We start from the raw sequence: 26214 nt of genomic DNA on the forward strand, positions 1-26214 counted from the left end.
ATTTATGGATAAACTACTCGAAACTTTATTAATACTATTTAATATCTAATTACATTATTAAAATAATGATGCAGTCTACACAGATATATCTAAGGCATTTGATAAAGTCCCGCACGAACAACTTCTGTAAAAACTTAACCATATGGTATCCGTGACCCTTTACTCTCATGGCTACGCAGCTATATTATGCATTGTTCCTTGAGCATTATCATCAATCAAGTGAACTCAGACTGCTTTATACCACTAAGTGGAGTACCACAAGGCTCCCCCTTAGGTCCTCTTCTTTTCACTGTTTTCGTAAATGATCTTCCTTCTTTCATCTACACCTCCAATGTTCAAGTTGCTCTCTATGCAGATGATCTTAAGATCTACTCAGCAGTGAAGGAGTTACCGATTCTCAACAGCTTCAATGTGCTCTCAATAAATTCTCTCTGTGGCTATCTTGTTATTGTTATTTGGTTTTTTTTAGGAGCATTAGCAACTAAGGCCATATTGCTCCGGGATAGGCGGCGGTCATTCCCTGACCTTTCCGCATTCTCCGTATTTGGTGGTGACAGGCTCGAACCCCGGTCTAATCAAGAAGCGTGTGCTACGCACTGCTGCTCCTTCCCACCTGGCTACGGAGGCACCTGTGGCTATCTTTGAATGGCTTGTCTGCTAACCCCGCGAAGTGCAAAGTAATCTCTTTCTCATCCGGCAGATCTCCACAACTAATAAATATGGAGTACAGTATTAACTCTGTGATCATCGAAAGGTGTGACCAAGTTAACGACTTGGGGATTCTCTTCTCCAGCAGTGCTAAATTCGATGCCCATGTCCTTAAAATCACCAGAAAAGCATTCAAAACACTGGGATTCATCAAACGGAACACTTACAAGTTCAAGAACTATAGATATGCAGTTATCCTTTATAAAACTATTGTTCTGCCAATCCTTGGATTCAGCTCATCCGTCTGGAATCCTCACACAAAGACTTTAACTAACAAAATTGAAGCAGTCCAAAAAAATTTTGTCCATAATCCTCTATTCTATCACTACCATAATCCTCTATACCATTTTGTAACATAATCCTTTATTCTATCACTCAGTGTATTATGAATCGCTGTGTGATTACTTTCATCTGAGGCCTCTGTGCACTAGAAGAGTTACTGCTGACATCACCCTTCTAGCCAAAGTAATCACTGGAACTTATGAAGCATCTGATATCCTTAGCAAAATCAACTTCAATGCGCCTTGTAGATGTCAGGAATCTTACACCGTTTCGCCTTGACTCTGCCACCACAGACTTTATGAAGTTCAGTCCACTGAACAGAATCAGCAAATCAGCAAATGACTCTCTCATTGATTTCTTTGACAACTCCCAACCACTGATGAACTCCATCCACAAGTTTGCCTCTTCTATTAAACTGCAGAGTGACTAAAAAAAAAAAAAAGGTAAAGTGCAGCCATTAACAACCCACTGCAGGATGGAAGCCTCCTCAACAATTCATGCTGAGGGAAATGGACCATAATCTGCCACGCTGGTCCAGTGCGGGTTGGCAAATCGACCGTATTCAGCAGTCAGGAGCTTGAACCCCGGTGTACTGAAAGAGCGTGTGCTACTGCACTCCCACTCCTGACCACTCAGCTACGGAGGCCAAAGTGACTAACTCTGATCTAATTATTGTAGTTTATCATTATTATGTGTTTTATTATTTTTCAACCAGGGCTGCTGTTAGCCAGGGCACAGAATTCAACCAGGGCTGCTGTTAGCCATTCTCAGGCATAGGAAATAGAGTTCTTCTATATGTGAAGCCCAAAACAAGCAAATGAGCCCAGGACCACACACACTTATACAGAGTGAATAAAGATCACATTTAATACCATATGTATATCCATGTAACATCTCACTTCCAATTCACATCTGGTGAGTATGGGCTTGGCACACCCAGGGTCCTGAGCTGGCTGGATATCATCATTCTTCTCTTTCTTGGTGATTCCTTTCTACCTTCTCTCTCTCTCTCTCTCTCTCTCTCTCTCTCTCTCTCTCTCTCTCTCTCTCTCTCTCTCTCTCTCTCTTTCTCAGGGTAATAGGGAAATTTTTTTTTTGGCTGGTGCAGCATAAGCCTCAGGTTTCCTTGCACCATATGGCTAATAATAATAAATAATAATTAATATACTGATTAAACTCATTATTATGTTGCATATTATTTGATCATAAAAAAAACTTCTATTCAATTTAGGGGACTCTTAAAATAAATAATGTGTAATGAATTTCATGCTTTACTTTCATTTACTTTCACTAAGAACAAATAACTTTTCTCAGAATTATTTCAAAATAAATGCTTTAAAATGTTTCTTTATCTATAAATATAAAAAATAAACTAGCTTTCAAAATGATTATTTAAAAACCCAAATAATTATTAAAATCTTACATCGAAAATGCTCCCTCTGTGATTAGCCGGAGGACCAGGTGGTCCGGGAGGTCCAGGAAGGCCACGTGGACCCGTAGAACCAGGTAACCCATCCACTCCAGAATCACCTTTAAAACCAATAGAACCAGGAATACCAGGCATGCCCTATATATAAAATCATAACAGCCAATATTCAAAATATTGATCAGCTTCAAAATAATATTTTTAAGATGATAAGTATAGTAACCTTACCTTATTACTTATGGAAGCAACATAATGAGTACAATGATAATATGTATACACATACAAAACAATTAAATTTACAGGACTTCATTTTTTATATAGAACATGCTAACATACAATATAAAAATATATCTAATAGAATAGGCTACACAAAAATATATCTAAAATAAATATTTATACAGAATAGACTAATTGCAAACCAAAGTTCATAAAAGAAAAGTTGTCTTTTCGAATGGCATCAATTTTTCATGTGAGCCTATCACAAGTTGCCTCGCTAATGCACTACATATAAGCACTCTTCAACTAGAGCTGCAGTTAGTCAATGTTAAGCAGAGGGAACAAGATTTCCTCCTCCCCACAAGTTATGCTAAGCCTTCAACCAGAAAAAGTATTAAAATTAACCTGGGAAAACACATAACCCTGTACAGACATAATACACAATAAAAGAAAACATATGAACATGGATACCATATGAACCTGATGAACTACAGACATGATCAAAGTAGCCAATGCACCTCAAAACTCCAAAACAACAAATAAATGGCACTTATCCAAAGAGAAATGCCAGTTACTTGTTACTTGTTCTTTTTTTTTTCATGCAGTGTCATTCCCCAGAAGTAATTTCAACAGTTATTACTACCTCCTTTGCAAAAGAACAGACACTCCATTAAAGTGCAGCACCTCCAAGTGATATTTTACACACAAGGAAAGAGAGAGGTTCCAAGAGGTGTGCAAAATCTAAATTAACAAAATGAGCTTAAAAGATCTCTGTGATAATTAATTATCAGAACTTAGAAGTAGGATGTAGATTTGGTGGTATAATTACCACCAAATCTATGTCCTTCCTAAAATTATGTTTCCACCCTTGTTTAAATAATGGTTTCCACCATTATTTAAAATGTGACCTAACCAGTGCTTTATATGATGGAATAATAACCTCTTTGTCTCTGTCTCCATTGCTAAGAGAACTTTGTGTCAGATTGTACAATTACCCCCTGTCTTTGTAGGTAGCAAATTGGTTATAATCACTTTCCTCTCTACACCAAGAGGAAAAGGCCTGGCTAAGAACTTTTATGGCTTTTTTTCACTCTGTGACTTCAGTTATTCAGACTCAGGTGAGGATATGAAGGAAACTCACTTTCTTCATCCAGCTGTGGTAGTAATACACAGGTAGAAGAGGTAATTCTTGGATGGTCCTAATATGTTGTTTTTTTTTTTTTTTTCTGTACAATTACACCCAGGTCTTTATCATTATTGACCACCTTGAACTTCATACTACCAAAATGGTATGTTATCCTGTAATTAAAAACAGTTCTTTCCATTTATTAATGTTATACCTCAAATGCCTTTTTTTAACCTTTTTGAATAGTATATCCAGATTTTGTTGAAGTAGCATACCCTGATTAATGTCAATAACACCTTGTAATTTCAATGGAATTGGAAATTTTGTTTTTTATGGCTTGTATATATTTTATAACATAAATCTTATAACACTAAAATTAATAATTTAATTATAAAAATTACAATATCCTTTGTTTTTGCCCTTTTCTTCACTGATTAACTGTTTTAAATGTTTTTGTTGTTGATATTTATTAAGATGCATAATTAAAAATACTTGTATAATTGAAATTCCATATGGTATTTAATTGCTTGTACTACATCCAGGCATGTCACTTTATTAGAACCTTATACATTCAATGTCTATTCCATTACTTTGTGACTATATGCATTTTATATATTTATGCAATTAGTTAACTGTAAACAGCAACAGGTCTAGAGTTGCAACCTTCCACTGGCCTGTGATTATCAATAGGTCTGTTGCTATTCATACACCACAGGAAGGTTGATCAATGGTGTAAAGCAAACATTAGAGGAAAGAGGATTTACTCTGGCTAGGGCTAAAGACCTAACAGGAAATAGAAGAGCATGAAGGAAAACAGTGAATGAAAAGCTCTCCAGCTGACCACTATCAATAGTGGCTTGTACACCCACTGGATATAAGATATTTTGATGGTGGTGATGATGCAGTTAGTAACAATAAACAGATTATAGAGGGTGTCCCATAAGTCTGGAGTCACAGGAAAAAAATAACTGATTCATATACCTTCATCTCTGCACCCCCAAGATGTCTTTAAGGAAGAATGAGTCCAGATAATACTTCTTGTAAGAAATTACAGTCAAAGAGAGGACCATGAGCCAATAAAACAGAGCTTTGTTAGCAAACTTGTTGCAAAGCTTAGGAAAACAGGATCAACAGGATCAACACATGTTGTTAGCAAACTTGTTGCAAAGCTTAGGAAAACAGATCCTGTTTTCCTAAGCTTTGCAACATAAACCATGTAGTAGACCTTTGAGAAGTGACATCGACAATGACAATCACTTCCATCCTTATTCATGTATGCAAAAGTCCAAAAAAGTCTCTTCAAAGATTTTCCTCAGACAGGAATGTGAAAAATGCAGCATTTGCAGAATCCATTTTTTATTTTTCCCTATGAATTCAGACTTATGGGACACCTGTATATTTCACAATATATATATAATGATATGACCTACCTTATCACCTTTTTCCCCTTGAAGGCCTGGTGGTCCTATCAGTCCTGGTGGCCCAACAAGCCCCTTAACAATGCAAAATAACATTTTTTAAAAATTCTATGAATCCAAAACAGAAAAACTATAGCAACTTGATAGATATACAAAATATAGTTTAGAAAAGAATGAAATGAATTTTATAAATTATAAGAATGTGAACTTATTACTCATATATCCTCTTAAATATAGACTCTGTGATTACAGAGATATATACAACAAGTTCTTAAAACAATGACACTTAACTATATATTTATCATATATGAACTCAGCATCAAAAAAATTGCCCCTGCTAAAAAAGTTATTGCAACTCTCTCAAAATTTGCATGTCTATAGGTTTTACTGATATATGCAAATGGATAAACAACTACAAGTTGAGAATAAAAATAAGCAAAATAAGGAATGATCAGTGAGACATTCATGCTATTATTTATTATGAGTAGAGTACACAAAACTGAACTGGCTTGCATGGAGTCATACAGTCACAATTTGTGAGTCTGATTGTTCTATCTGGCAAACTGGTATTCATGTTGAATGTGATCCTAAGATAGTTGGCAAGTGTTGCCAACAGCAAATAGCGGAACACACTCATGGTTTTTATTCAAGTTCTGGAGCACCAAAAGAAACAACAGAGCATGAAGAAAGGATAAGGGAAAGATAATTTTCTGGAAGGATGATTATGTTAATTCATCTTTGGGATGTTCAGCATCGAGAAGCACCATTAGCATATGAATAACAAACCAGGATTGCATTACTGTTGTACACTGTGTCAATTCCCTCAACTCCTTGGTACATCTCATCATGTATAGTGGCTTTCAAAACAAATGGCAAAATTTATGTCATTAAAAGGAAGTAAAAGATATAAATTCAGCATTGTTTAATGAAAGTAATATTACCACAGAAATCATTAGTTCCAGGAGTAATGTTATTAAAAACAATGTTACAACTGGACAATACTGTATTTATGAAATGTTGAGTGTAAATTCTTTTAAAAGTAGCGTAATCTGGGCTTATACACAGGTTTATTCTAATTTATGTATTATAGACCTATAGCCATCCTGACATTTATGTTACAGAGTAAATGTTATTTATAAATAAAATTTTAACTTCCTTAATGATTTTCTTAAGGCTGTTCATTCTCTTTCCATTTGTAACCCTAAATTAACTACTTAATGATGTTTAAAGTTAAAAAAATCACTTATTGCCACAGTTAATAATTTTTTAAAACTGATAGATTTGGTTTTAAGAAATTCATTTTTGGCATTTCTTTGTGTGAAACTTATACATTTTCTTAACAGAGCAATTTATAATTATAACGTAGAGAATATCCTAGAACAAAGATTGGACATAACATAAATTTATGTGATAAATCATTCGACTTTTAGGAATATAAGGTCACACTCACTGGCAATCCCCGTTCTCCTGGTAAACCATCTATTCCATCCTTTCCAGAAGGGCCTGGAGGTCCAGGTTCACCTACTATTGATGAAATATTACAGATGCAATTTCCAGGAGGACCAACAAGACCTGGTGGACCAGGCAAACCCCTTAATCCAGAAAAAAGAGGATGTTCCAGCTTTGAAGGCTATAATATTCAAAAATTTAATACTTTAGTTTACTAAATGGATAACAAAATTTATAAAAGAAAAAAATTATTAAAAAATAATAGAGAAAATCTCTATTTTTCTATTTATAAAAATATGTAAATAAAAAAAAATAAATAATATATATATATATGGCCTCTGTAGTTGAGTGGTCAGGAGTGGGGAGTGCATTACCACATGCTCTTTGAGTAGACTGGGGTTCAAGCCCCTGACTGCTAAATACAATCAGTCTGGCAACGAGCATTGGACCACCATGGCAAATTATGGTCCATTCCCTCAACATGACTTGCTGAAGAGGCCTCCATCCTGCAATCTCTGCAGATTTATTTTATTATATAATAAATAAATAAATAAAAAAGACTACTTCCCCATTTTTCTATCTTCTTATTTCCGCTTTCTTGTTATTCCATTCAGCATATATATAGTAGAAATATTAAACTGTTAAGAAGCAAACTGTTAGGTCCTTGAGGTTGTCACAGACGTTCTTGCAGATATGCCAGACAAGCTGTACTTGCTACCTGGGAGTCTAAAACGCTGATGGAACTGATATTCGGATGACACTCAAGTCAAGTGGACTCAATTTTGGCAATGTCCGGACAGTCTGAGACAGCCAAATCCTCTGCTTGCACCTTCACGAGGGTGGGATTGTTAGTAATCCTGGGTATAACCTCCATGCACAAGTATATGGTGGGTGACCACCCAGGTGTGAACCAACATAAGCAGGGGTCGAGGTGTGGCGCCCACACCACATGGAGGAACGCCGCCCCTCTATGTTACCAGGCAGTACTAGGTGGTAGATGACTCTCATCAACCAGTGCAATACCACCACTTTGCTTATTGGAGGCTTGAAGTGGTGGAACCCATGTTTAGTCTCTAGATTTAAGTTCCGGTTAACCCTTCCTGATCTCTTCCATCATACAGTATGATTGATGACTTTTGAGGTTATGATGAACATCGTGGCGAGATCCAATATTCCTTACATTTCAAGGGTACAGCTCTAAAACGGTGTTCTCAGGCCGGCCGCTAGTTAGTACACCAGACCGAACCTATTGGTAACTCTCTAGGAGGCTTCCAGATCAGCTAGTGTATAATCTTGCTACCTCTACTCTGCCAGATAGTGACTGGGGGGAGTCCGAGTAGTGTGTATGTGGGGAGCATTGTCGAGGCCACGTTATGTCAGGGATCTGGGTATATTCTTACCATGTGTACGCCATATCCAAAAATTTCATTACTTCATACAGCATGTCCCACCCACTTTTTCTTACTATTGAATACACCATGAATTTTCAAACTAATAGAGCAAGCTTATCTGTGAAAAGATCTAAACCTCCCAAGCACTTCCTAATTCATTTCACAAATATACGTGGACTCAATTCTAATCTCAACGATGTCCATTTCCACTTGCAGTCTGTCAAACTCAATGTACCTTTTCTGACAGAATCTCAGTTATCAGTTGATTCAACTACTGCTCATCTCAGATGTCCAAATTATTTGCTGTATGATTCCTTTCGCCTCAAAGGTGGTACTTGTGCATATGTCCATTCTGATATTCCCTGTCAGAGCCTTGGCAATTTGGAATCTCCTCTCTTTGATCTTCTCTGGTTTAAAATCTCTCTACCTCATTGTGTCAAATTCATCTGTTGTCTTTACCATTCTCCCAACTCCACTAATCACTTGGAGCTCTTTGACTTCCTCTCTTTACATCTTGATTTCTCCAGTCCAACTTTCCTAACAGTGAGGTAATTTTCCTTGGTGATTTTAATGTTCACAACTCCAGCTGGCTTCCGTTTTCTAGTCACACCGAACCAGCTGGTCGAGATGCTGAGGCTTTTGCAATTACTAATGACCTTGCACAGATTGTTCATTTACATACAAGGATACCGGACAATCCTAATCATACAGCCAACACGCTTGATCTTTTTCTCACAAACAACCCTTCTAAATACACGGTCAAAGTGAGAGGTCCTTTAGGCACTTCAGATCACAACTTGGTGATTGTTTCTTCTCCAATGGAACCTGTATCTCATGGCTATTCCCAACCTCATGTTGTTTGGCATTACAAGAATGCAAAATGGGATGACCTGTGAGACTTCTTTTCTTCTTTTCCTTGGTCGGATTACTGTTTCAAAACTTCTGATGTCACGTTTGCTCAGATCGTGTCAGTGAAATTATTCCTGCAGGAATGGAATCCTTTATCCCACACTCCACTCTAAAATCTCATCCTTTATCTAAACCTTGGTTTTCCAATAAATGTGCTAAGTCTGTTCAAGAGAAGAATGTTGCATATCGTAATTGGCTTGTTTCTAATTCTTCAGTTTCATTTTCTGCCTACACCAAAGTTTGCAACAATTGTAAAGCAGTTATTAATCAGGCCAAACTAGAGTTTGAACAGGCTAAGAGTAGAAAACTTGCTTCTTGCCCTAATGGTAGCCGAGCATTGTGGTCTCTTTCCAAAGCTATTGGGCGCAACTTTTGCCCATCTCTGCTTCCACCTCTGTCCAAATCAGATGGTTCTGTTGTCACTTCAGCCAAGAATAAAGCTGACCTGTTAGCATCCCATTTTTCTTCCAACTCATGTATTAATGATCTTGGTAGAACACCTGCCACCATTCTCAACACACTCCATTCAATACCTCCTGTGGTCTTCTGTCAAAAGGATGTCAGAAGGATTTTGTCGAATCTTGATGCTAAGAAAGCTCCAGGTTCTAATGGTATTTCATCACTTGTCCTCAAAACCTGTGCTCCTGAACTTACTCCTATTCTTTGCCGCCTTTTTTCACTTTCTTATTCCAAAGGTATTTTTCCTTCTGTTTGGAAATTTGCTCATATCCAGCCAGTTCCTAAAAAGGGTGACAAATCCCTCCCATCCAATTATCGTCGCATTGCAATTACTTCTACTCTTTCTAAAGTAATGGAGAAATCAATTAATCACCAACTCTTAAACTACCTAGAAACCTTCCGTCTGATCAACGATCGCCAGTATGGATTCTGTCAGTGTCGATCCACTGTTGATGTTCTGGCTTATGTTTCCCATTCGTGGACTAATTCAATGGAAAGGTTCGGTGAAACACAAGCAGTTGCTCTTGACATCTCAAAGGCTTTCAATCGTGTTTGGCATAAAGGTCTTCTAAACAAGCTTCCATCTTATGGTTTGCCAACTGTTTTTAGTAATTGGTTATCCAGTTTTCTCTCTGATCGCTCACTGAGGATGATAGTAGATGGCTCTCTGTCTTCTAACTTCTCCACTAATGCCGGTGTCCCCCAAGGTTCAGTTGTTTCCCCCACTCTTTTCCACTTGTATATTAATAACCTTCTTCCATTGACTGGAAATCCTATCCATAGTTTTGCCGATGATACAGCACATTGCATTCCACTTTCCATTTTGAGAAACCTTGCCCTGTTCAATCAGCTTCAACTTCTTGAAAGTCTGCTACCAATTCCTTAAATGCTGATCTTCAGGTAATTCTCCAGTGGGGCAAAGACAACTTAGTTGATTTCAACCCTTCTAAAACTCAGTTTGTCTTATATCTCGCAAAAAGGATTCTTCTGCTCCTATGCTTATCTTTAGTGACACTCCGATTTCTAGGCAAAACGATATATCTCCTTTGGGGATTACAAATATTGCTTCCTCTACATCTAAAAAACTTGGTTTTCTCTTTCGCTCTCAGCATTACTTTTCTTCCAAACAGCTGCTCACTCTGTATAAATCGCAAATCCACCCTGCCATGGAATATTGTTCCCACATCCTGGGTGGTGCCCCCAAAACCTCTCTCAGGCTTCTTGATTCCATTCAGAAGAGGGCAGTTAGGTTAATTGATGATTCATCTCTAACAGAGTCTCTACACTCGCTGTCTCGTAGACGTACTGTTTCTGCTGCATTCCTCTTCTACAGATACTTCCATGGGCACTGTTCTTCTGAATTGGCTTCTATAATTCAAGCTCTCTCTTTCAAAACAGTCCAAACACGTGTTGCCACCAGCCAACATTCATTTATTGTCCAACTTCAAACTCACAGAACCAACCTTTCATCTTCCTAGTTTATTCATTCAACTGCCGTTTTCTGGAACAACCTTCCTTCATATGTATTTCCTGGAAATTACAGTCTACAGAAGTTCAAGTCCAATGTCAACAAATATCTTCTTTCATCTTTTCAACCTCCAACACAAGCAGGTACTAAGTACTATATGTTCTAATACCTCTCGTGTTTGGGGTTTACATAAAAAAAAAAAAAAAAAAGCAAAATAAGCAGAAAAAGGAAAATAACAAAAGTTATCATATGTCTAATGCTCCAAAATGCACCATGCAGCAGTAAAGGAAGCAAAAGGATATAAATAATGTGTGGTTTGTAACGTGAATAAAGTGTCTGTGAAAATGGAAATGAAAATTACACAACGTGCTTGAACTAAGAGAAGTTTAAGGGTTAATAGAAATTGGAAGTGAAGTGGTGATGAAAAAGTGAAAGAATTTAAAAAACCTAGTACAAAAATTAACTGGGACTGAGGAAGCAAACAATATACAAAAATAAGTTTATACAAATAAATAAAAAATAATAAATGACGCAGTATTCAGATATGGAAGGTAAATTTTAGCAAGAGGTCGAATCAAGGGATGGCAAATATGCAAAATCTGAATACAGTAAATGAAAATATGATACATAGCCAGGAATTTCATCAGGGAACTACTCCTGACCATGTATCAGGCACTGTTTCCAAACTTGTCTATAGTATTAGAAAAAGGGTGGGAGCAAATATGCGGCCTTTATCATAATACTAACAGACAAGGTAGTCCCTACGCAGTGTAAAAATTAAGTTAATAATGTAATTTTTAAATTTAATACAAATTTACAAAAGTGTAATGTGAAATATAATACAAATGCTTGTACCATGCGGAAGGGGTAAAAAGTAATTAAATTAATGTGGTTAAAAAATGTAAAAATTCAAATATACAGCAGAGAAATTTGATCAAAAAGTGTGGACAAGCAAATGGTATAGGGAATGGTAAAATTCTTGGGGTGGGGAAGGGGAGAAAAAGATGGCCAAAAGAAGGCAAAAATAGCGATAGGATGCAAAATGGTTGGAGCATTCGTATCATGTTTGTAATACAAGGGTGAAAAAAGATGGTCAAAAGAAGGTGAAAATAGCGATAGGATGCAGAATAGTCAGAGCATTCGTATCATGTTTGTAATACGAGGGTTTGTAATAAGATAAATTATTAAACATAAATCAAGTGAGAAGCAAATAAGAATGTGAAAAAATGATAAAATCACATAAAATTAGTAGAGTAAACAAAATCTTTAGACAATATTAATCATTATGTAAAATGTATGTATTTTAACTTCTTAACATGTTATAAATATATATCTATTAGTGCAGAGATTCCCAAACTTTCTTGGTTCACGGCACCCTTAGTGGCTCTGTAATTTTTTAATGGTGCCCCAGGCCAAAAGAAATACCTAACAGTTCCGTTTATTAAGTAGTTAGATCCAAACAACTTAATAAGTAATGTTGAAACTGTGATAATGTTAAAACTGTGAACTACTTCGAGCTAGTAGTTTGTGCAGTGTCCAACAGATGTTGAGTATCACTGTGTGTCCCGCAAAAATTTAAAGTATCCCACTGCACCCCTGTGAATTTTCTGTGGTGCACAGTTTGGGAACCACTGTATTAGTGAATTTCTTACAATTTCTGCTTCTCCAGATCCTAAACCCTGGGAATTCCACACATCATCACTTCCAGCACTCAAAGATTCAGAATGAATTCGGAATCCACGTTCTAATCCAGGATTTGCTGGTAAACTAAAAATGCATTCACCCTATTATGAATAAAAATAGTACAAATTTAATTAACTTAATATTACACTTAATAAGTTAAGATGACAGAATTTGAAAACCAAATTCTTTCCCTAAAAAATTTTGGGTTGCAAAAAAAAAAAAAAAAGATTTTCATTTAACAATACAATACATAGTTATGTATTGTACTGTTAATAGTACAATACATAAGTATATACACAGTGGTGTAGCCATGGTAGGGTCAGCAGGTACACTGTACCCCTGACGCTGAAATCTGGTATTGTGGCCCTTTTTTAGAAAGCAAATGGCATCTTTTTTTTTTTTTTTTTTTTTTTTCAATTGGCACCTTTTTTTGTAAATATACCTGCTGACAAAAAATCTTGGCTATGCCACTGTATATACATAACAGTTACCTTTACATAATTACCTTCACAGCTGTGAAGAAAGCATATTCTCACCCAATCAGAATATATTCACAAATGAAAACCATCTTTCAGCTTACACACTGCATTGAGCAAGTTAATGAAAACATCACAACATTCTTTATTTTCACAAACAGAATTTATTTCCTAAATTACCTGCCTTTCTTATGTTTAACTCCAACAATTTCTCTTCCACTTTCCTCTCAGTTATTACAAAACCATTTAGCTCCCTGTTAGAGCTTGATAAATTTTTGGCATCCCCTTCCCTAAAGAATTCTTCATGTGTGAATGTAGATGCAAAATACTCATTCAGTTTCTCAGCATCTGAGTAGGATCATCAACAGCCAAAAAATCAATATCGAGTGGACCAACAGTTCCCAACCTTTTTTTACTTGCGAACCCCTTTCAACGTAATATTTTTATCATGAACCATTTTCAACATAATATTTTTAATGTGAAACACTAAGCCTATACTCTCTGAAATCATATAATTTTTCTGAATTTTTAATATAAAATATTTCCAGTACTACATTTTTATAAGCAATATTGCATAATAATAAAAATTATTATTAAGTATTATTGCAGTGATTATTCAGTCCAAACTAGATTTCGAACAGGCTCAGAGTAGAAAACTTGCTTCTTGTCCAAATAGTAGCCGAGCATTCTGGTCTCTTGCCAAACCTATTGGCCACAATTTTTGCGCATCTCTGTTCCCACCTCTGTCAAAACCAGATAGTTCTGTTGCCACATCAGCTAAAGATAAAGCTGACCTGCTAGCATCCTATTTTCCTTCCAACTCATGTATTGATGATCCTGGTAAATCACCTCAAACCCAGTACACTCCATTCAATGCCTCCTGTGGTCTTCCGTCAAAAGGATATCAGAATGATTTTGGATGAATCTGATGATAAGAAAGCTCCAGGTCCTGATGGCATTTCTCCATTTGTTCTCAAAACCTGGGCCCCTGAACCTACTCTTGTTTTTTGTTGTCTTTTTTCACTTTCTTATTCCAAAAGTGTTTTTCCTTCTTGGAAATTTGCTCATATCCAGCCAGTTCCTAAAAAGGGTGACAAATCCCTTCCATCCAATTATTGTTCCATTGCGATTACTTCTACTCTTTCTTAAGTAATGGAGAAATCATTTAACCACCAACTCTTAAACTATCTGGAAATCTTTCATCTGATCAACGATTACCAGTATAAATTCCATCAGTGTCATTCCACTGGTGATATTCTGTCTTACACTGCCTTACCATTAATATCTGGACACCCCTCCATGGATGGGGAAGCAGGTCCTATGCATGCAACACATCACAGAACCTGCTATAAATATGCACACTGGGCTTCAAACAGACAATTGCAAAAGTAGGCATGCAAGAATACACGTTCAACAGAATTACCTCAATATTTCAACAGAATTGGTCGCCTCATCAAATGCTAGACACCGATTAACATGGTGTAAGGAGTGCAAATCCTGGACTGCAGAGCAGTGGAAAACAGTTCTATAGACAGACGAGTCAAGGTTCGCATTCTACTAGTCTGATAGCCATTCCTGGGTGTGGCGAATGCCAGGGAACACTTCCTTCTTGATTGTATCCTCTCTACAATGAAGTTTGGTGGAGTCAGTGTGATGGTATGGGGCTCCTTTCATGGTTTGGCTTGGGTCCATTAGTCGTTATCGACAAAACTATGAATGCTGCGGGCAATTATGCACTTCCAATATTATGGCAATACTTCTGGGAAGGCCTGTATCAGCAAGACAACGTGCCATGCCATACTGTTCGAGTCATAACAGAGTGGTTTGAGAAATGGGTGTGGAAAAGTTGAATTGGCCAGCCAAGAGTCTTGATCTGAACCCTATCAAGCATCTTTGGGATGTATTGGATTGTCAGGTATGTGCACGTCAAGATCGCCCAGAGAACAAGGCTGAACTGGTGGCTGCGTTAAAGGCCAAGTGGAGGAACATATTACCTGACATTTATAAAATGCTGGTTGAGAGTATTCCATGAAGATTGAAGGCCGTCATAAAAGCAAAAGGCTTCAGCACAAAATATTAAATGACACAATAAAAGCTCTTTTTTTGTCCAAAGGCTGGTGTCCGAATATTAATGGTAGGGCAGTGTGTGTTATACATCTATAGACAAATTTAATGGAAAAATTTGGTGAAACTCAAGCCATTGCACTTGACTTTTCAATAGCTTTTGATCGTGTTTGGCATAAAGGCCTTCTAAATAAAATTCCATCCTTTGGTTTGCCACTGTTCTTTGTAATTGGGTATCCAGTTTTCTCTCTGACTGCTCACTGTGGATGATGGCAGATGGCTCTCTGTCTTCTAACTTCTCCATTAATGCTGGTGTTCTCCAATGTTCAGTTCTTTCTCCCACTCTTTTCCTCTTGTATATATTAATGACCTTCTTCCATTGACCGGAAATCCTATCCATAGTTTTGCTGACTATAGCATATTGCATTTCACCTTCCAGTTTGAGAAACCTTGCCCTGCTGAAACAGTTTCAACTTCCCATGGGAGAAAGATAACTTAATTTCAATCCTTCTAAAACTCAGTCCTATCTTATATCTCTCAAAAAGGATTCTTCTGCTCCTATGCTTATCTCCGATGATGCTCCGATTTCTAGGCAAGATCTTGGGGATTACCCTGAGCATACTATTACTCTCTGGGCATAAAGCACATTACAAATATTGCATTCTCTGCATCTAAAAAACTGGGTTTTCTCTTCTGTTCTCGGCATTACTTTTCTTCCAAAAAGTTGTTGACTCTGTAGAAATCGCAAATCTGGCCTACCATGGAATATTGTTCCCACATCTGGGGTGGTACCCCCCAAACCTCTCTCAGGCTTCTAGATTCCATTCAAAAGAGGGCAGTTAGGTTAATTAATGTCTCATCTATAACAGAGTCTTTCCACTCTGTCTCATAGACACAAATTTCTGTTTCTGCTGCATGCCTTTTCTATAGATACTTGCACAGGCACTGTTCTTCTGAATTGGCTTCTATAATTCCCACTCTCTCTCTCTCTCTCTCTCTCTCTCTCTCTCTCTCTCTCTCTCTCTCTCTTTCAAAGAAGTCCGAACACGTGCTGCAACCAGTCAACATCCTTTTACTGTCCAAGTTGAAACTCACAAAACCTTTTCTTCTTACTCATTTATCCATTCAACTTCTGTTTTCTGGAACAACCTTCCTTCATACGTATTTCCTGAAAATTACAATCTAAAAAAGTTCAATTCTAATGTCAACAAGCATCTTCTTTCATCTTTTCAACCCTCAATCCATGCATGGTACTAAGTACTATATGTTCTTAAAAAAAGAAAAGTACCTATACATTACTTTTCTTTACTTTTTATTTAATTTTGATTCACTTTATTGTGTATTATTAGTTATATTTTGTAGTTTACAATAATATACCTAAGTAAATCTAAGCAGACGCCGTTACTGAATTTTTTGTGCAAACCCCCTTTAACACTTTTGCGAACCATTGGAGATTCGTGAACCACCAGTTGGGAATTGCTGGAGTGGACCAATTTGATTCATCCCCTTCCTTCTAGTGTTTACATACGTAAAGGAGCCTTTGTTGTTTTCCACTGGTCACCCATATCAACTGGATGCACTGCCTTAGATTTTATGTACTTCTTAACTAATAGCATAACCCTCCCCCATTCCTTTCTGTCCATTCTGTACACGCTAGGGCTTACAGTACTGGTCAAAATCTTAATACCGGTATTTCGGTATTTTTAATTTATGAAACCGGGATACTTGTATTCCAAAAACAAACGTTTTTATCAATAAATTTTGATGACAGTTAGGTGCAATAAAGTAAATAAAAAAAAAACAAGTACTGTAATTACTTGAATTCATGTTTGAAATAAACTTTTATTGCAATAATAAATATTCTGAAAAAAATCATTAAAATACAGTTATTCTAAAAACCAAAAAAACATATTGTTACCAGCAAAGTTTAGTTATGTTTAAGCATCCACACTACCTGTCTGAATAAAGTGAGCTCTTAAGAAACATAAGCAATCAATAGTATGATCGTTTAAAATGGATCTAATTTTGGTACGTACAATATTTGATTAGCAGCAGAAAATGCCCTTTCAGATTCTATTCTGGTACTATTGTACTGAGATAATCATGTACGATCTCAGTCCATATTTTCTGGCTTTGAATTATTTTAGCCACAATAGTTAAAAGTATCTCATTAATTTCCGACTCAAGTTCATCTTTTAAAATCTCATTGGAGTCAGGCAATTTCTTATTTTGGAAAGATTTTGTGGAACACTGAGGTTCTGTTCCATGTTGGTCTTCCATGGTTGAATTATGTTCATCATTTTCTGAAGGAGAAAGACGTTTTATTCAGCAAAGTATAATTTTCACTATAGTATCTTTATTGAGTCTGGGAGAGAGCAAAGAGTGCAGTTAAGGAATTCTTCACATATATAAATGCAAAGAACAGAAGGAATAAATTAGATTGGACCCTTATGTAATGGACTTGGGATAGTATTAGATAACATAGCTGAAGTTGCAGATGAACTCAACAGTTACTTTGCATCAATATTTACATTAAAAAAAACCCTTTGTGTCAATGAGATATTATAGAAGTGAAGTTGAAAAAAATGTGATTAATGATGTTGAAATTTCAAATGATTATTTAATGAGAAGTGAGTGCATCGAACCATTAAGGTTCGATGCACTCACATCATGAACAACGGATGGTTAGTTATGAGAGCATCACTGGACTCAGGAGAGATTCTTGGAGTGGTGTAAATTGGAACATAAAGGCGGTTCTAGGAGTGTAACGGGAAATTACTGACTGGCCAGTCTAACTTCGGTAGTAGGGAAAATCATGGAGGCAATGATCAAGGGTGGAATTCAAGATCATTTAGATGGAAATGGAATTCTGTAGGATACTCAGCATGGTTTTGTAAAATTATGTTTAACAAATCTGGTTAGGCATTTTGACAGGTCACTCGTGAGCTGGATTTAGGGAATAATTTCAACATTGTTTATTTGGATTTCAGCAAAGAATTTGACTCAGTCCCACACATGAGTAGTTACTTTATAAGCTGGAACAGGTTGGAATCAAAGGGAAAATCCTTACATGGATAGCTGGATGGCTTCAGGGCAGGAGGCAGAGGGTTGTGATAAATGGTTATTTCTCAGATTGGGTTAATGTAAGTAGTGGGGTTCCCCAAGGATCAGTATTGGAACCACTGTTGTTTTTGATTATCTTAAATGACATCTATGAAGGGATGGAGGGCGTGAGGTCTAAACTTGCAGATGATGTAAAGATCAGTAGAGTAGTTAATGATCGCCACCAAGCAGAGCTTCTTCAGAGTGATCTAGATAGACTTCCAGGATGGTCAGAAAAGTGGCAGCTATGCTTTAATTCAGCAAAATGCAAGGTCTTACACCTGGGGAATAGCAACCCCAAAATAACTTATACACTTGTTGGAGTTGAACTAAAGGCAGTAGTGGAGAAACGGGACTTAGGAGTTACGATATGGTCAGACATGAAGTTGTCCAAGAATTGATGATTTATCGAACATTTGCTAGTAGAGATAACGACATCATAATCACATAAAGGTGATTTTATAACCTTTATGTGATTAAATTATAAACAATTATTTTTTTTATATATATTTTTTTTGTCATTTTTTTCCGGTATTGAAATACCGGAAAAAAATGACCGGGATCCTGGTATTGTAAGCTCTAGTACACACTGCACCTTTTCCCAGTTGCAATCTCAAGAGCCTGCAGAACAGTGTCCACAGTTGCACTCCAGGTCATCTGCAGCAAGCTACCAATCCAACATGAAGTAGCCGTCCACCATCTTCAATACTACAGAAGGAAGAGCCTCCTCACAACAGAGACTACACAATAAACCTGAACATGTCAACAAAAGAAGACAACAAGAGAATAATCTAAGAAATGATGGATGAGTGGAAAAGGGAGTGGACTGGCTCGACACTAGTAAGAACCATATATAAATTTCTACCAGAAGCTAAAGTATTTGAGAAACAAACAAACTACATGGTTCAGGCGTGGACTTCACCTATCATTTTTGCTGACTGGACATGGCAGCATAATCTCAAAGTTATACTCTCTTGGACTAACAGACTCACCTCTCTGCCCCTGCAGATCACCAAAGATAGTCAATCACCTAATCTTCCAATGCCATATTTATCACAACCTAAGAGCCCAACTACAAATAATCACTGAAGTATATGATCAAGAAAATGTCAAAAATCTCATCTTGACTCCTCAAAGATTCACCTCGTTTGCTGACTTTGTGGATGGACTCTTCAAAATCAGGCAAAGAATCCTTACTGCTGTAAACAGAACCTGGACACAGATGAACACCAATTTAGACACTAACCAACAATGACAAAGACCAAAGCATGATGCCAAGTTGAAGAATCCTGATCGGAACCAAAAGGTTCCACTGTACTAACTCTACTTTTCTCAAGAGATGCCTCTCTCTTCCATCCCCTACTGCCTAAAACTTTCCCCTCCCTCCCCGAAACCTGATTTCTCCTACCAACATACGACCTTCCTTTTACTTTCTCTTTTTCTTCTTTTTGTGGGGGGAGACTCCTCACTGGAGGAACCTCTTCCTGGGTGTACTGCCATTGCAGTGTGGACCCTAGCATGCCTCCGTGTGTCAAGGAACGGGAGGCAGGGGGCAGTTAACAAACTCATTCGGCTAAGGTAAAGAAAGCCAACACGAGAACGATGAGAAAAGTCGGATAACTTACGTGGAAAATTTGTTTTCTGACACCGGACTCTAGCGCTGCTCGCTCGGTAAACAGACAGTAGGTGTTATCAGTCTGGAGCCGAAATCGAGTAGGATATATTGATTGACAGATAGGCGTGGCAAACACTGATTGGTGGTGGGCGTGACGGACGACAAGCTACTGTGTAGTCATTGGTTGGCATTATAATGTGTATTTATAAGTAAAGAACGGTGCATAATAGTTTTGTGATGAACGGTAAACAGGTAATAGTAGCGATGAATCTTTTCAAGATGGAAGAAATTTGTAAGGAAAATACAATGTTGGTTGATGAAAACTAAATTAATAAAAGTTTCGTTCCGTTCATTTTTATGTTCTCCATTATGTTTTTTTATCATTATTAAAAGCAGATTTTTGGAGTTCATGAGTGTTTTTACTATATTGTTGATTTAGGTTTGGTTACGAAAAAAGAAAAAAGTTTCTCTATTTTTCATTATATTTCATAACCTGACCTTAAATGGTAGGTTAGGAAATAATAGAAAAAGTTTCCTTTATTTCGTGACCTAACCTTAAACGTTAGGTTAGGAAATAATAGGAAAATAAAGAAAGATTATTTTTATATATATATAAATATATATTTAGCGAATAGCTATTGAGGTGTTGATTGATGTTATGATGCGTGTGTATCAGCATGAGCATCTTAAAAAATAAAAGTACAGTAATAAAAAATTGATATTTTGTTAATAAACAATTTCTGTGCTAGTCCAACCATGATTCTAAAGAAAAAAGGTTAGGTTACCCCCTCCATTTCGGGAGGGGTTCAAGCTCCCATGGGATTCAAAAAATACCCTGACCTTTTTTTACCATTATGAAAAGTGGCGATTAGAGCAAGTTACCATTAGTGCTTCTGAGTTACGGGATACTAAACTAATGTTATCATGTGTTGTGTTCGCGCACCAATCAGCACATTGTTTGCCATGCCCACCTGTCAATCAATATATCGTTCTCGACTTTGCTCCAGACCGATAACACCTACCATCTGTTTACCAAGCGAGCAGTGCTAGAGTGCCGTATCGGGAAACTAATTTTACACATAAGTTATCTGATGTTTCTCATTATTCTCATATTGGCTTTCTTTACCTTTGCCACTCGTTCTATGCCCCATGCCTGTAAAGATGCCCGGAGCCAGCAAACAACACTCAACAGAACAAATACACCACCCTATGTACCCACACTTACCACTCTTCTGGCATTGGCACATGCCTCATACAGATGCTACAGCAGTTAACAGGGAGAAATCTGGAGAATGCCATGAAACAAACACATTTTGACGTTTTGTACACATTATACCCCCATATTCAAATTCTGCATTTTTTACATCTGAGTGACACAATGTCTCTGATAGCCCAATGTCTGCATTTCATGTCTTTACTAGCACTTCAAAATTTATTAAATTTATTTACTATGCTCCTAGCAGTAGTGTATATGCAATTATACATGCACCTGTTCGTACTCTTAGTTACCCTAACACAGCCCCCATGTATTTATTTGTTCCATGATGACTCCCTGCAGTACTTGAAATCCCTGGCACCTTGCTTTCCAGGCTGCTGCTCATTCCAATAGAAGTAGTGCAAGAATAACTTTCCACTCTGCCTGCTGGTATTGTTAATCTATTAGTCTGTGTATCCCCCAAGATATCAGTCATATCTAACACTGCCTCAATAGCATCAGCAAACATTCTTGCACCCTTTATATTTAAGTGTATTCCTCCCTGTAGAAGCAGTCTCTCCTGTTTAAAAGCACAGGCCATGCTGAGAAAAATTCTATCCTGTGAGCCTTGTGCAATCTCTCCAAGGTCGAATTGATTTACAAGGCTCTCATCATATATTTACTCCTGTCATGTCTGGGTAGAATTGCAGACACTTTCAAATTTAATCCTAACTCACAACTTTTTTCAACATTACCCTGTACTTGTTAAGTATGGTCTTCAGATCTCTTAATGTCATTAGTGAAATGTGTACAACAATATCACCATTTTGTGCCCTTAAAAGATGATATAAGCTCTACAATGTCATCAACTTTTGCCCCTGGCAAACATACCCTAGGCCTGTTCCATCTATCCTTTTTGCACAATATATTTCCCATTTCCCTGACAACTGAGTCACTTACAACAACTAGCTCCTGTGGTACCAGCACATTCTGCCTCGGGGATTGCCATTGTGTTACCTGATGATTTAAGTGCAAGCTCTGGCATTGATGTGGGCAGCTGAGGACTTAATGGACCCCCAATTTAATTCCTTTGAGGGCATCCAGTTCTTCAAGCTGTCATAAAGGCCCATAACAGTGCTGAATTAGCACATAATATTCTCACATTCCTTACACCAGGCACACACATACATAGACATCCCCCCCCTTGGCAATATTATGTCCCATTCCTGATAGCTCTGTCAGCATCAAACAAGTTATACATCTCATAAGGCCATGATTTGGAGGATAACTGCCTCTCTCAGTTCTCCCCAGATCTACAGCAGCCCACTAGCTTGAGCTGTTTGCTTTGCTGCTCTGGTCTGAGGCATGATTTTCATTCAAATTCAGTATAATTAAAAATACTACATTAAACAAATATACCTAATTTTGTAATAAACTATTCACCAGTTATGCTATGAAGTTTATGTTATTAATTATATATAATTAAAATTCAAATTTGCTTATTGATACACTAGTTATGCAGCAATAATACGACCATGCTACAAAGTTTGTGTTATATGTATTAGGCTATACCGTTACACTTGAAAGTTATAAGTTAATTATAATATATAATAAAATTATCCAACTAGTGCTAACCTAAGAGATTCGAACTTTAGAACTTTATTAGAACTATATTCTAACTATAGAACTTTATTTAGCACAATTAAAAAATTTGAATTCCCCTGCTACTCACTGTATAACTATAACAATGGCAGCAAGATTCAAATGATACAAAGGTTCCACGTATATTAAGCAGTAATCCAGAAAATTTTTAGCTAAATTAAAAAAATAAAATAACAAGTGTGACTATAAAGCTACTTATAGAGTACAACTTAATATGACAATTAGATCAATAAAATGGCAAAATTCTTCAAAAACTTATCCGTTTGTTGGAGCTGAAAATTCTTGGACCAGCATGTGGATACTCTTGACATCTTTCACATCTTATCTTATAATTTTGTGTGTGTGAGTGAAAAATTACCATTAGCAGAAATACAAGTAGTAATGATTTTAATAGGGGTGTGCCCATTAGTAATAATGATCTGAGTGGGATATGACTGTTAAAAGTATGATCTTAGTGAGAAGAGAGTTTAAAAAATGTTTCAGAAACACTGTTCTAGAGTTTAATTAAGGCCATGACACATTAGTAGGTCACGTCTGTAATTGCATGTATTCAACTAGGTTGTTCTGAAGGAAAAAAATCCACATACTGCCTTGGTACAGACTGCCTAATTCAATGACAGTGTGACAAAGCTAATAAAAGTTCCTGTGTCCTGAAAGAAAGTATTTCAAAACTCTTTACAAGCGAATAGTGTTATTACTACTCTCACACTGCGTGAGAGTAGTAATAGCACTATCCACTTGCCACCCATGAAGGCCACATTAATTAAAGACTATTCTTAACAATAAGGTCTGAACAGTTGCATACAATTACAACTTGGACCAGTGGTGAGCAACCTTTTCTTGCTAACAGGCTACAATGAGCTCTTCATGGGGTCTCACAGACTGCATACGGTCAATTTATCATCTAGAAATCCAAAATGAGTTAAAATTTGAAATGTGATTCTAGTTTAGCATTATATACACTCTGAGTGTCTAGAACTTCGTTTTTCTCAAAATGTTTCAACTTATACTTTTTCTGGGTTTTTTTTAAATTACACCTTTTAATTATATACCCTATTTGATTAATTAATATTTTTTCAATTTAAGTCCTCAATATTTATAATTTTATTTTTAAAAAATTATCCCTACATAAAATTAGAATTGTCTTCTACAGCCCTTAATAGTTACACAAAGCCTGGAGGGCACTAGTCACTCAGCACTGCTTTAAACTCTCTTATATTTTTTACTTTCCACATCTGCATGCACACACAAAAAAGAAAGAAATTTATTTCTTTACAGAAAGTCACATTGTTGATTTTTAAATTTTTTGTGAATATTATATATCTGAGTTTATATTTAAAATTTTCAGTTACTGGATTAATTGCAGGTCAAAGTTTGCTAAAAATTTGCTTGCCACTGATTTATACTATCCCTTGTGCTGTGCATTTTGTTCTTGTGGTGGAAGGACTTCATTTTAAAGGAAGGACTTCATTTTAAAACTACAATATATTATTATTATTATTATTATTAGCCATACGATGCATGGAAGCCTGAGGCTTATGCTGCATCAGTGAAAAGAAATTCCCGAGTTATTATCTGTCTAAATGAAATAACATTATAAATCAAAACAAAAAACTTGCCTTTTCGCCTTTTGGTCCTTGAATCCCTGGCATTCCTGGGAAACCTGGTTCGCCCTTATCCCCTTTAAGATTATGGTGACCATGAAAGAGACTGTCATCTAATGGTGCTTCAAGTTCCTCCTGAAATTAGTAAAAAATTAACCTGATATTAGCATTAGTAGAGGCATATGATGCCAGAAAGCAAGCTTATACAGCATCAGCCAAAAAAAAAAAAAAAAAAAACCTTCCCATTTCACCCATCCATTTGCTCCAAATATTTGTCTAGTTCTGCCTTGAATTTATTTAAGCTGTCAATTTCTACAACAACAGATGGAAGTTTGTTCCAGTAATCAACCACATGCTGGCTAAAGGCAAACTTCCGCACATCTATTCTACAATTGTCTTTCCTCAATTTGAATTTATGTCCCCTCAGGCAATTAATCTGGGCAAGAGGCAAAATTCCATCAGCATTGAGCTTGCTCAAACCATTCAAGGCCTTATACACCTCAATCAGATCCCCTCACAGGTGCCTAGTCACCAGACACTGTAATTTGCAAATCTTAAGCCTTTCTTCATAAGAGCAACCATTTGTTCCACTCACTAATCTTGTTGCCCTTCTCTGTACTCGTTCCAGCAGCTCTACATCCTTCCTAAAATGAGGCTTCCAGACCTGTATACAGTACTCAAGGTGTGGCCTGACCATTGCCTTATACAAGAGGATAATCACCTTCTTATCCCTGCTAGAAAAATTCCTGTATATCAGTGACAAGACACCATGAGCTACTCTGCAGACTATCTGCACTGCTCCGAAAACTTCATATCTGACTGCACAATTACCCCAGATCCTTTTCATTCTCTACCAACTTGAGTGTAGTACCCCACAGTTGATAAGTTACTCCGGGGTTACTGCTACCCATATGCAATACTGATATGTGAGCATTGTGTGATGAGATATGTGTGATATGTAAGCATTTCCAGAATTATTCTAATATTGAATATTAAAAGATATAATTGTTATCTGGGAAAACAAGAAAAAACACTTTTATGCATAACAAAAAAAACCTGATTACTTTTCTGTTAGAAGATATGAAAATTATACACTAATTTTATAAAATTCCCTATTCCCAATAATATTCTAATTTTTTTAGCTTGATTAACCAAAGGAAATGTGGCCTACTTCTCAAAGAAAAGGATGTAATAACAGTATGAGGTTTTCTTTTGTCAAATCCTATGTGAGCTTCCCTTAAGTGGTACACTTCTTAGACAACATAAAAAAAGCAAGAGTGCTTATCGCTTCATATTTTGTTGCAACCCATACCACACACTAGCAAACATTCAAAACATTACTGCAGATTACTATCAAACACATGTGCTACTTGCCTTCATACTAACTCTATAAGAAGTGCAACACTTAAATGCATTCACATCAAAATGGCACAACCTATAGAACCGAAAATATCGGTGGGTATCAATTTAAGTTCAGTAATTTAAGTTCAGAACAAAGGGTTGCTCTTACAAAGAAAGGCTTAAGTTTTGCAAATTACAGTGTCTGGAGACTAGGCACCGGCGAGGTGATCTGATAGAGGTGTATAAAGCCTTGAATGGTTTGAGTATGCTCAATGCCGATGGGATTCTTCCTCATGCTCAGAATAATCACCTGAGAGGATATAAATTAAAATTGAGGAAAGACAGATGTAGGATAGATGTGCGGAAATTTGCCTTTAGCCAGCAGGTAGTTGGTTGGTGGAACAGACTTCCATCCCTTGTTGTGGAAGTTGATAGCCTAAATAAATTTAAGGCACAGCTGGACAGGTATTTAAAACGAACGGAGGGGTGAAATGGGAGTGGTTTTTTTTTTTTTTTTTGGCTGATGCTGCATAAGCTTGCTTTCTTGCATCATATGCCTCTACTAATGCTAATGCTAATAATTATTAGGGCTAATGATAAGTAATTAGTTATTTTTCTAA

The 26214-nt window shown here is 36.7% G+C and overlaps 1 protein-coding gene across 2 annotated transcripts in view; it reads right to left on the minus strand.

The window, feature by feature from the left end:
- Positions 1-26214, minus strand: part of LOC150082224 (uncharacterized) — a 236002-nt gene that overhangs the window by 142801 nt on the left and 66987 nt on the right. For both annotated transcript variants that reach the window (XM_090380062.1, XM_090380063.1), the window contains 5 exons: positions 24269-24388; positions 12505-12636; positions 6627-6806; positions 5189-5251; positions 2414-2557 (listed from right to left, as the gene is read on the minus strand). In XM_090380062.1, coding sequence (XP_090236188.1) covers positions 2414-2557; positions 5189-5251; positions 6627-6806; positions 12505-12636; positions 24269-24388 — 639 coding nt within the window. The remainder of the gene's footprint in view (positions 1-2413; positions 2558-5188; positions 5252-6626; positions 6807-12504; positions 12637-24268; positions 24389-26214) is intronic.

The sequence above is a fragment of the Mastigoproctus giganteus genome, chromosome 8 (genome assembly GCF_048544385.1).
Source record: "Mastigoproctus giganteus isolate SK-2022 chromosome 8, ASM4854438v1, whole genome shotgun sequence".
Lineage (NCBI taxonomy): Eukaryota > Metazoa > Arthropoda > Arachnida > Uropygi > Thelyphonidae > Mastigoproctus > Mastigoproctus giganteus.